Below are 11,917 nucleotides of genomic sequence, written 5' to 3'. Positions count from 1 at the left end.
CCATTTTTTGGAGTAATGTATATGTAAGGGAAGCATCATCGATAATAACCCTGTAGGGGATCAGGAAATGGGTCAGTTGACATCGGGAGAAGCTCCAATCGATAGATTTCGTCAAAATACATTGAGATACAAACTGGTCTGGGGGGGTTTAGCCACTCCCTAGCCCGCAAATCGGGTTTATATTTTTCCCCGGGGGGAAAAACATTTTTCCCCTAGGGAAAATTCCCCCCCCCCCCTCGCGCATGTATGACCTGGATTCTAAAGTGAATTCAATTTTTGTAGTCACACAATGAAAAAAGAATGAATGTCCTTAGGGACAAATTTTTGTGCGTCCGTTTAAAAATTGTCCGTTTCCGTCCGTCCTAAAAATATGTCCGTCCGTCCGTCCTAAATCCCAAACGGACGGACAATTTCATTTTGTCCGTCCTGGAATTCTAAACGGACGGACAAAATGAAATTGTCCGTCCTTGAATTCGAAACGGACGGACAAAATGAAATTGTCCGTCCTTGAATTCTAAACGGACGGACAAAATGAAATGTCCGTCCTTGAACCCCAAAACGGACGGACGGACACGAATGTCCGTCCGCTGTCCGTCCTTTTGACACCTTTAAGTGTCATTGGCTACTAGTTTGATTATTCCATATTTTAGTGTGTATACATTTTAAATTGAGTGAATCAATTAAGCATTTGACCATGAATTCTATAAAATGGGTGGTTCTTTACATGTCCTTTGTTCTTCACATAACAATGTCGAATTCTTTTTCATGCAAACAAAACGAGTTTTTTTTAATTATGTACCAACTACTAAGATATGAAATGTAAATACTGCACGTTAGTCTGATCTCGCACATTGGTCAAAGAAACGGAAAATAAGAGAGGGAGTTCGTGCAAGCAGCCATAGGATCGACCCGATCTTTGTATAACTTGATTCTTATCTATGACTTTCAAAAAAAAAATTTCTTCATGATACATGTAAATTATAAGAACTTTTATCCGCTAATACTTCAAAAATACTCCCCATGAAAAGTGTTATTTCGGCACATCACTTCGCTGAAGACATGATTTGGTGCAGGCTCATTTGCAAAATCGTAAAACCGAACATTTTGATGAACAAGAAATGGTCCGCGACTCGATTTAGTTATCTTCATCTCTAAACGTGTGCTGACGCATTGTTTAGTCATGCTATATGTCACGCTACATTTCCCTATACATTGTCTCCATCTTCACTATTGTTGGAATCGAATACCATTGGAAGTGAGAAGACAATAGAATAATGGCTTAATGCTTACAGATGCTATTCAACGTTAATGAGATCTAAAGAGTACGTGCCGTTTTAAGCGAGTAACAAGTGGTCCAAAAGAGCATTGCATGGATAGAATATTGAACGAGAGTGATTTTTATGACCGAACGCGCCCAATTGAATCAAATTGCAAATCATAAACAAGCGGTCGTCAATTCGAGTGACGTAGCATCATAACAATGATAAAAAATTTCATAGGAATCACAATTAAATAATAATTGAAAAAGGGATACGATTTTGCATGTTCATTTTACCGTAACACAGAGATATAAACACTGTTCATGAAACGCATTTAAAAATATAATCAAAGACTCTCAACTAATTTATATTTCCGTTCGCTTGACCAACCAACCATTTACCAACTGCATCAGCTACCAAGTTCGTTTCCAAGGAAAATTGGAAATATTGCCTCCCATTCTGTACATCAAAAATGATATTAGCTAGAAAACTCTCTCGCTTGAAGAAGTAAATATTTCATCCAGTTTTGCGTTGACATTGGTGGACATGACATAATACATGTCAGGCAGATATAAAAGCAGTGATCCAACATCGATCGAGTTTAGTTCGCGATGAAGACGCAAGCAATGTAAAACCGGACAAACCGTTATTTGCAAAGTTTCATTATTAAAGCATTTATATCAGCGATAAAGAAGAATTTTTTTCCGTTTTAATCAAGTTTTGAAACACCAGGTACGTGGTGCACGGTGCACGGTGCACGGTGCATTGAAAATAATTGCAATAGTTAAATTGAAAATAATTGCGATATATGTACTCGCTTATTAAAAACATTATGTTGTCTCTATTGATTATTGTGAAATCTGCTCATTTTTGTATTTGATTGTAGAAATTTAACCAATTTTTCATAGGAAAATCTAAACTATTTCTAACTATTATAAGCATTTCATGACTCTTATTGAACCAAACGTGCGAAAATATTATCAAAATTGTAATGACAAGTGGAAAAATGTTTTTGTGATTTTTTTCCCCTTAAATAAATTTGGTTAAAATGTATGTTTTTGAAATTATCAAAACATGATGGAACACAACAGCGGAGATTTGCTCCTAACTTTGTTTTTTCACAAATGCAGTACAATGTGTAATGCAACATTACGAAGAACGCGGTCTCTGTATGGAAGCGGAACTTCGTACTTGGGGTACAAAATCATGCACCTTTGGGTCTTCTTAAATTAAATGTAACAATTTGGATTTTGGAAAAATTCCGGGGATCAAAATGATTCGTGGCGTAGGCCTATTGAATTTTGCAAACGCCCTGATTGCTAACTCAAATTCAAGTAACACTACAGAAATATGGGTTGTTTAATGATATATGTAATGTTTCAACGGTGGTATGATTTAAAGTTGTGTTTACGAATTTCGACTTTTTATATATATTTCATTTATTTTACATCTCTCAGCACATCGTATTTTGCAGCTTGTCTATGGGGCACTGGAGCTTCCATTTGGCTGTTTTTGGGTAGAGAGTTTTGGATGTTTGAAAAGCATGAGCTAAGCGAGATATTTCTGTGCTTGCTTTGTATTAAGAGAGTTTAGTTTCGGTTCATGAAAAACTTGCTTAATTCATGTGGTTGGAATGAACAATTATTGGGTATTTCTATTACAAATCGGAATAGGCGTTCACATTAGCATATGATTAGAGCTGCCGTTTCTGTTCCTCTACCGCATAGGTCGCGATCCAGATCATCTCTCAGATAGCGCTTGTAATTGTGGTAATCAGTCAGGATAATTATTGCTTTAAGGTCGCTTTGGGTAGCGTAAGCAAGTATCTAATATATTTTTGGCGTGTGATAAATAGTTTCATTTGCATTTAAGTGTTGGTTGTTTGCCATATTTGTTGAATACAGAGATGACTTTAGCGCATCCGAGTATGTGTGTTGTTTTTTTTGTTTTTATCATCAACTTTATAAACCTTATATACCTTTTTGGCCAAAAAAACTTTGTATCAATATTTTGTGTAACATAACAAGGAACAGTTTTTGAAAAACCACATTTATATCAGTAAAATATAAAGAAAAAATCTCCAAAAGTAGAAATTGCGTAATATTGCGAAATTCAGCCAACGCGCGTAATTACTAAGTGCATCTGACCACACAATGCGAATACCGTGGGCAGAAAATGTAAGCTCATCTTCGTTATGCTACACAAAATATTATCAACTTAAATATTAGAACGAAAAAACAACAAAAATACTTGGGCGCGCTAAAGTCATCTCTGGTTGAATATCCTTTTGCCATTCCACATTGGGACTTATTAAATGATAGTATTAATTCCGGTTGTGCTATAATACTAGCAGCTTGTCGCGCCAGACAATCGGCCATTTCATTCCCCGGAATATTGGAGTGTGCTGTTATCTAAAATTATTTCAATTGATTCATAGAAACAATGTAATTGAAGATTTTCCAGCATTCGGCGACAATAATACTTTTTGTTAATGGTTCGTTTAGTGATGTTAACGCACTTAGGCAGTCTATACTAATGGTTGCCTTGGGTCTTTGCATTCTTGAGAATTTTACAGCATCTATATATCAACTAGTTGAAAAAGATAGAATCCATTTGCAAGCCAATATATGTCGAAAACGGTTAAAAAGTCACAAAAATCAACTATCAAAAGAACCCACAACGCATCGAACCCACAACGCATCTATAAATTAAATAATAATTATTATAATGATTATCAACTTTCATATTATCGTAAACCATCCAAATTGTAACATAGTTCTAATTGTAACATAGTCTTAAAATAAACCACTTTTCTGAAAAAATACAAATAAGTGATATATAATCAAATCGGAAGTTTTTTTTTCGTGAACTTCTCAAATATGATATAAAAAACAACAGTTACCCTTCAAAGTTTTGCAGAAAATTAGTCTATTTGTTCAATTGTTACAATTTGGACTATGTTACAATTTGGATGGTTTACGATATGTCTAAAAAATAGGAAGTTTGTTTTAAATCTTCAAATGTGCTCTGAAAAGTAGTATTAAGGTATGACTTGGGGAAAGAAAAAAAGAATCACAACAAATATGAGCCGAAGAAACTAAATTATAAGATAAATCACATTTTTCAATACATTTCTTGTTATATAAGCTTTTTTAATGACTTTTTTATCAATTTCCAGAAAAAAATATTGAAACTGAATACTTCTACATTGGAAAAATGATTTTGGCACATATATTCCTGCCAGCAATGTTGCTAGTGATATGCAGATCGCAACAAGCTCCAGCTCATTTGGCGAATACATATGGAAATGAAGAAAATGTGTATGGCAACGTATCACCTGGGAGTGATACTATTTCTACACCCACTACCACCATCACAAGTAGTGATGAACTCTTGGACCGTTATAGACAATTGACAGCCAAATCTTTACTGAGGCTGTACGATTCTTGTAAAGTTCATGATTTTCTTCAAAATCTCAAACATAATATAGAAAATGACAACGGTAGGGATAATTTTAAAATATTTATAATATGAGAATAAAAGGGAAACTTTGTCGAAGTAAGTGGAAACAACGAATTTTGAACCGGTCGCGCGCAAAAGATAAACATATTGTTTCTGTAATCACTGCTTGAAAAGTTGAAACGCAACAGTATGAAAGGCATTTTATTTTCGTGCAACGGGTTTAGTCCCACTTTTGCACATACAGGTGGGCCGCGATCATTTCAACCATGTTGATGCTTTGGAAGTCTTTACACTGAGAAAAACTTTTCTGAAGAGATCACAGATGGCGTTTGTAAATAGTTAGTTTCCAATCTTTTTTATATGAAGGTTGCGAATCCTCCAACTTTTTCGGTAATATCGTATTGCAGAAAAAGTTTGACAATTCACAACCTCCATATAAAATAGTTTGGAAACTAACCATTTACAAACGTCATCTGTAATCTTTTCAGAAAAGTTTTTCTCAGTGTATAGTTTTAACTAATTTGTATGGAAGTTTCCTATTACCGGGGGTAATGCACTTCAATAAGGTTTACCTTTCATTCCCGAAGGTTCATATATACATACTTATAATATAATGAACAATAATTTTTTTCTGAACTAAATATAACCAGATGAAGAAGAAACGGTAAAATCAAAGGATCATCAACAGCATCAACAGCGTTACATAAACGCCCTATGGCAAATTCTCGAAAAACAACAAGCTTTCGATAATGACATCACATTAATTTTTCCAAATGAGCGTACCAGTGGGAGTTCCAAATCGGCTCTTTATTATTATGTAACCATTTCAATGTTGTTGCAAGACAAGGAACTCGATGAAACACTAAGCTATATGTTGTATGATAAATGCTGTAAAAATGACGTAAACTTCTTTACCTCATCGATTTGTACGCGAAATTTTGATAATTCAATCGCTGAAAAACGAAATACTATCAAAAAGGTTAAATTCCATTCTTGGGGTGGTAAACGAAGTGGAGGAAATAGCCAAACCAATGTTCGAATGCCGACAAATGTGGATTTGAGTAAAGATTTGGGCCAATCAAAAATTGTGATTCGAACACCATTTCGACCTTGGGGGGGTCGTCGCAAATGAAAAAAATATTCCGATTTAATTATCCACACCGAACCGTAAACCAGTTCAAAGATTTATCAACTCACAATATATTTGCAATCAAAAATGTGTTGGCAACCAACTATTAGCTGCTGCAAATACGAAACGTCCAAAAATTGATATATTGAAGCATTAAAGCCATATAGTTTTATCACAACTTGAATGGATTTATGTATTTTTGAAATAAAATATTAAATGTTAACTTTTGGGGAAATATGTGTAATGAATTTCTTGGCCGTCTTTTAACATTATTCTACAATACATTATATCTGTTTCTAGCACAAATTTTTTTAATGCATTGATTTTTTAAAATTTAAAATAAACGCACACAGAACTCACCATATTTTTTTATACATCAGTGAAAATCTTGCAAATCACAAATGTTTGTTTGGTTTTACTGAATTGTTATAATAAATAAGCTAATGTATGATGTATTTGACATTTTATGCGTCAAATGTGAACTGTCATCCAGTGAAAACAACTGTCAAATAATTTACACCAGCCAGTTTGAAAGAAACAATAATTTCGAAATTTACTAATTATTTATTAACATTAAGACAATGTAAATATTTTAATATTTGTCGAGATTTTAGCAAGGTCGTGATTGAGATCCAAATCCAAGACCCATTCCGCGCATTGTGTGAGTAGCTTGTCTTGCAATTTCATATTGTTGTTCCATTGAGGAAAACATTTGCTCCCGTTTTTCCACACCATCATGATCTGTTGTCGCCGTCACAGGTGCATTTTTCATTCCCATTAACCGCAAAAATTTCGATGCCACTTTTCCATCTGAATCCTGAGAAAACTTTGCTGCTTCCCATTTATTGTTGGTAGTTGCTGTTTCAGTTGTTGTCTTTTTTGCACCCCAAATTAATTTTTTCTTCTGCATTTGTTCGGTGTATCGTGCATTAGTTAGGACCGAACTTGTAAAATTTGATAGATTCAATGTGAGATTGGTGTCATTTTCAGCTGCTGTTTCATCAACAGGTGTACTAGTTGTTGAATTTATTTGGGATGTTCCGCTCGATATTAGCGGCTTAAGCTGCATCGAAGAAGGTTGACTCTGAGACTTAAAATGTAGTTGCTGTTGCTGCTGGTGCATTATGCCGGGAATTTCTATTGGTTTCATTATGCCGGGAATTTCTATGCCCAATTTCTGAAGCTGTTGTACCTTTTCATTGGCACGCCTTTCTATCGTTCTATTAAGTGCCTCTGCTCTTCTCTTGGCACTTGAACTATTTGACAATGTCGAGTTAGATCGAGCATCATTTAAACTGCGGCTGTTGTTTCGGTGCGTTGGTTCTTCACGCCTTTGATTGTAATCTCTTTTGTCATCGAATCGACGTTCGCCTTCTCTTTCATACTTGTTGGACCTCCTGTGGTCATCATGCCGTTCTTTGCGCCGTTCACTACTTCTGCCAGATTGTTCGCCTCTGTCACGGGAATCGCTTCGGTCACGCCGTTTTTCTCGATATTTCTTCTTGTCATCTCGATCTTTCATCTTCTGTGGAAGAACGGAAATGAAATATTTCTTGAAAAAAATTTCAAAATTCTTCAATCATACCTTTCTCTCGTGTCTATCACTGTCTTTGGATGAGCTTCGACGACGTCTATCAGATCCTCTTTCATGCGATTTATGTTTGTCCCTTCTAGAAGATTTATGTGATGATTTGCGCGGTGATGGTGAATATCGGCTTGCAGATCTATTGACATCCTATTAATTGAAAAGTTATATCGTTGTCAAATCGTGTTGATTGATCCGAACATTCAGTTTTCCGTGTTTGTGTGAAAAAAACTAGACAATTTTAATTTGGAAATCTCAATCAAAATAAATTAACAAAATTAAAATATCAGCTTTGAATACTATAAATAACTAATATGTTGAGAATTTGTGTTGTTATATAAACATTCTAAAGATTAGCCTTTCTTTTGCCCTTTTGAACCATCGGTTTACAATATCGGCGGTCAATTTTACCTGAAATTATTTGATTTCTTTTTTCTCACTAATTAAATTTTTGCAAAGAGAAAGAAAAAGAAATTGATTATTTACTTATGAAATGTTTTTGTTTTTTTCAGAGTTTGACTTATACGCCAGATATATGCTATGGCATAAAAACAATATGCGCATATTTTTTGGTACATTTGGATTTTGTGACTAACTTACCATGTAAATTCATGTGCATTCCACGATTTTTTGTGGATCCCACGATTTTTTGTCCCAAATTCGTGGAATGCACATGAATTTACATGGTAAGTTAGTCACAAAATCCAAATGTACCAAAAAATATGCGCATATTGTTTTTATGCCATAGCATATATCTGGCGTATAAGTCAAACTCTGGTTTTTTTTTTGTTCAAAAGGAAGAAGCAAAACAAAAATAAGTTTTGCCCTGAAATCAGCATACTCACTTGTAATGTCTTGTGCATGTACATCAACACACATAGTTCAAATAATTTTCTCAGCGCCGAAAAAATGGATAGATTATTTGGAAGACTGAAACCAGCTGGTGAACGGCTGCAGCCAGCGGCTTTGACGAGTGGACAAAATGCAAGTCCCATCGATTCGAATTTTTACTGGTGGCTCTCTGTCCAAGCCCGCTTCTCTCACATTGCCTTTGCTTGCATACTTGCATTTAGTTTCAGTTTATTTTCAGGTTTTGTTTTATTTTTCTTTTCTTTTCATTTTTTGCTTATGTGTTTTGGAAATGGATTTTTCTTTTCTTTCTTTTTTGGCAGAATTGAATAAATACATAACAACACGTGATTGGTTAATAATTGGAATTCAAATCTTTTTCTTTTAACTAATAGATAAAAAAATAATATGATTTTTTTTTCTTCAAAGAAATAAATATTGATGTTCAAGGTCAATTAGGCCTATTGAATTTTATGAAAACAAAATCTATGACTGAAGCTAAATTTCCTTTACATTTACACAACTAACAGAATATGTGAATTAAATCTACTATTCTTACTCTTTCAAAATTGTATATTACCTCTTTCAAGTCTTTTCGATTTTGCTCACGAGGTGAGCTCGAATCGTCACTAGAATCATCATCACTCAAACAGCGTCTTTTTTCTTCAATATGGGCTGAATTCTGAAAAAAAAGAATGCAATCACAATCAAAATGCTTAATTAGAAGAAATGGTTAGATTGGCAGGAATAAACTTATTCATATTATTGAACAAATTGAAAAGACGTGCGCAAGCGCAAAACCCATCATATATTAGAAAAAAATATGATACCGAGAATGAATGGTTTGAAATATTTTGCTTCGATAAATGATGGCCAACACAATTCAATTGAAAAAAATGCGATTTTCTTTAGATATTATTGGTTTTCATTCTTTAAACAGAAAAAACGTATTTATAACGTCAATATTAATATTATCTTTATATTCACTACTGCACTTTCAACATATGAAAATGCCCTCCGCAACTTAAGAAAACTTTAATTTAATTCCTTGAATATAATGCGGTTGTATACGAAAAAAGTCATTATCGCTTGAATGAAATTAAATTTTCGGAAAAAGTACCTTTGTAGAAGATTTGTTTGTTATTTTTAAGTTTCCATCGTCGCTCTCGTAATTCACTATCGACTCCATTTTCCCCTTTACTCTGTGTATTTTGCGACTGAGTTTAGTTGTGTCTTCAACATCAGAAAAAATATGTTTCTTTTTCTGAATGAAGTTGGCATATTCAATCGACAAAGAGAGATCTGTCAAATATGGGATTACCTCATGAGAGTTTCTATGCAAGTTTTTAAATCATAGAACCGTTATAAAAATGAATTTTCTTTCAAACCACTTTGCATAGAATAGTATCATTTGTTGAAATGAAAATTTCGATATATTCACATATTATGTCGTAAATTTAATTTGATATGTATAGTTATTTCGATTTCAACCATCGTAGCTGATGTTTGCATCTGGCAATTTTACATAGAAAACAGTTTACGAAGAAATGTCATCGATTGTGACACAAATGGAAATAAAATGCTGCATAGTTCTCTCGGTTCTCTCGTGAATGGTTTATTATTATTTTTTTTAATTTTCCCATCATCAATCGTTTTACATTCGACAGATTCTACCGGAGACGAAACACTAGTAGAAGGTAATTGATTTGATACATGTGAGATTTTTCACATAATTTTGCCGGTCAAAATCACATTCTTTGGTTTTTTATTTCGTAGAATTGTTTCTATGTAGATATTGTGGCAGCGACGTGACTATTTCAAATTTCTTTCTAAATAAAATCAGCCCGCACGCGTTGTCTGTCTCAAATCAATCGTTTCACAATCACCAAAAAGTTCTCGTACAAACATTAGAAAATTCTCTTGGCGTACAATTTAAATTAGCTATCGTTCGAAAAGCCCATTGTGCTGCAATTAATATACGGGTAAGAGTTTGTTGAATCAATAGAATCAATCTGAATTCAATCAATGTAGTCTTACTTTCCAGTGGAGCGATCATTTTAGTTGGTTTCCGGGTTATAAATGGCGAATTTGTTTATGTTCAAATAAATTCAATGCAAGCACCATCTGATCAAGGATTTTACGCCCTAATCGTCGGAGATATTCTATCAGAATCACGTATGTAACATAAAATGTTTGGTTGATAAATAGTCATTTTTGTTGGTAATTAATAAAATATACATGGTTTTTACGTTTTCAGATGTTAATTCATTGTTAATAACTGAGAAGCATCATAACGAGTTTTGAAGGAATCCTAATTGCTGTGACTTACAAGTCATATATATAAAAAAAACATTGTTCTATGAGCGAAAAGTAAATATGGTTGATCCCAACCGGAAGATTAATCGTTTGTCGGATGATGATGCGGCATTTTTGGTGGAATGTGAACAAGAGTTTCGAAATCGATATACCGAAGCTGATAAGGAGTTTGCAGCATTCACTGCAAAATCAACTAGACCACCGCCAGTAGTTGAACCATGGCAACGTCATCATGGTGACTCGACCAGTGGAAACTGGAACCGAAACAACTATCGGCCCAACCACCAAGGAAATCATCATTATAATCGAAATAATGATAATCGTTCGCAAAGAAATTATAGGCCCTACAATCGATACGATCGATATTATCGTCGCGACGGTGGCAGTGAAGGTTCATCTCATTCTTAATGTCGAAAAAATGGCCATATTTGCTATTGTGATTATGAATAATTTTTAATTAAAGTTCATACGATATTTCCTCCTAGTGGAGAAGACGTTATAATAATTGAACATTGAATAAAAGATAGCTGTAAAAATAATAAATATTCTATTTCATTCAATCAACCATATTATTTGAATCATTCCCCAAAACTAGTCATATATCCCATAAATCAAAACTGACACCAAGATAAAATGAATGTTGAGTTGACGCCTCACAATGTATTGAGATGGTCCAAAGAGCGAATCCATCAGTAATTTGGTTACCATAGGTGTCAGAATAAATGTATTAATGTACAAAAAAATTAAATCAAAATTGACAGGTACACTATAATTCCGTTAACAACGGACACTTAATTATGGTTCAACATTATTCCTCATTTCGTTCAGTGCTGACGCACCAAACACAAATCATTTTATTTCATTTATTAATGGCTAAGAACTGAATTTTGGAATGAATTCGAATGTTAGTCATTGCATACGTATGGTTCTGAACGCAAACAGAAAAGAAAAAAAATCAGGCGCACGCGCTGTTCCTAATCCAAATAGACCAAAATTAAACTCGAGTGCACACCTTAAATTCAATCTCTATGTTGTGTGTAGTGAAATTTTTTTTCACTCAATCATTATTTTGATGGAAACACACACATGTGTTTAATTTTTCTCCTCTATAAATGAAATGCAACAATAAATACCAACAAAGTTCTTTAAATCAAATGTGGTTTGGCATGAAACTGATTCAGAAAAAGCCTCATTTCTTCAATAAAAGAGTAAAAATCAGAGAGACCAATTTAAGCAATATGTGCAACAAATTTCACTCAAATAAGTCAAAATGATTTGTAAACAAACAATATCCCATCGTACAACTGGACCGTTAGC

At 34.0% G+C, this 11,917-nt stretch overlaps 4 protein-coding genes and 1 pseudogene across 9 annotated transcripts in view; 3 read left to right on the top strand and 2 right to left on the bottom strand.

The window, feature by feature from the left end:
* Positions 1-6,330, bottom strand: part of LOC129568350 (COMM domain-containing protein 4) — a 16,629-nt gene extending 10,299 nt beyond the window's left edge. For all 5 annotated transcript variants that reach the window (XR_008687939.1, XR_008687942.1, XR_008687941.1 and 2 more), the window contains exon 1: positions 6,211-6,330. Coding sequence is in view for 1 of the 5 variants with exons in the window: in XM_055446058.1 (XP_055302033.1) it covers positions 6,211-6,213 (3 nt within the window). In the remaining 4 variants the exon portion in view is untranslated. The remainder of the gene's footprint in view (positions 1-6,210) is intronic.
* On the top strand, positions 1,868-6,188 carry LOC129568349 (leucokinins-like). Its single transcript, XM_055446057.1, has 3 exons — positions 1,868-1,991; positions 4,438-4,761; positions 5,372-6,188. Exons 2-3 carry the CDS (start codon positions 4,476-4,478, stop codon positions 5,851-5,853), a joined length of 768 nt encoding a protein of 255 aa, XP_055302032.1. The 5' UTR covers positions 1,868-1,991; positions 4,438-4,475; the 3' UTR covers positions 5,854-6,188.
* Positions 6,331-6,394: 64 nt separating the features above from the next.
* On the bottom strand, positions 6,395-9,564 carry LOC129568348 (arginine/serine-rich coiled-coil protein 2). Of its 2 annotated transcripts, none has more exons than XM_055446054.1 (4): positions 9,405-9,564; positions 8,865-8,966; positions 7,436-7,585; positions 6,395-7,375 (listed from the first exon to the last, which is right to left on the bottom strand). In XM_055446054.1, exons 1-4 carry the CDS (start codon positions 9,471-9,473, stop codon positions 6,461-6,463), a joined length of 1,236 nt encoding a protein of 411 aa, XP_055302029.1. In that variant the 5' UTR covers positions 9,474-9,564; the 3' UTR covers positions 6,395-6,460. The 2 variants fall into 2 exon arrangements, with proteins under 2 accessions (XP_055302029.1, XP_055302030.1); XM_055446055.1 differs by having other exon boundaries at positions 6,395-7,372.
* Positions 9,565-9,832: 268 nt separating this feature from the next.
* On the top strand, positions 9,833-10,727 carry LOC129568351 (uncharacterized; annotated as a pseudogene).
* Positions 10,661-11,008, top strand: LOC129568404 (uncharacterized). The gene has a single exon (XM_055446223.1). It carries the CDS (start codon positions 10,661-10,663, stop codon positions 11,006-11,008), a length of 348 nt encoding a protein of 115 aa, XP_055302198.1.
* Positions 11,009-11,917: the final 909 nt, after the last annotated feature.

This window comes from Sitodiplosis mosellana, unplaced genomic scaffold (genome assembly GCF_009176505.1).
Source record: "Sitodiplosis mosellana isolate CC-2019 unplaced genomic scaffold, AAFC_SMos_1.0 Smas_scaffold_18, whole genome shotgun sequence".
In the NCBI taxonomy this organism is placed as follows: domain Eukaryota; kingdom Metazoa; phylum Arthropoda; class Insecta; order Diptera; family Cecidomyiidae; genus Sitodiplosis; species Sitodiplosis mosellana.
Note: the sequence above shows the minus strand (reverse complement) of the source record. Positions and strands in the feature narration are given on the sequence as shown.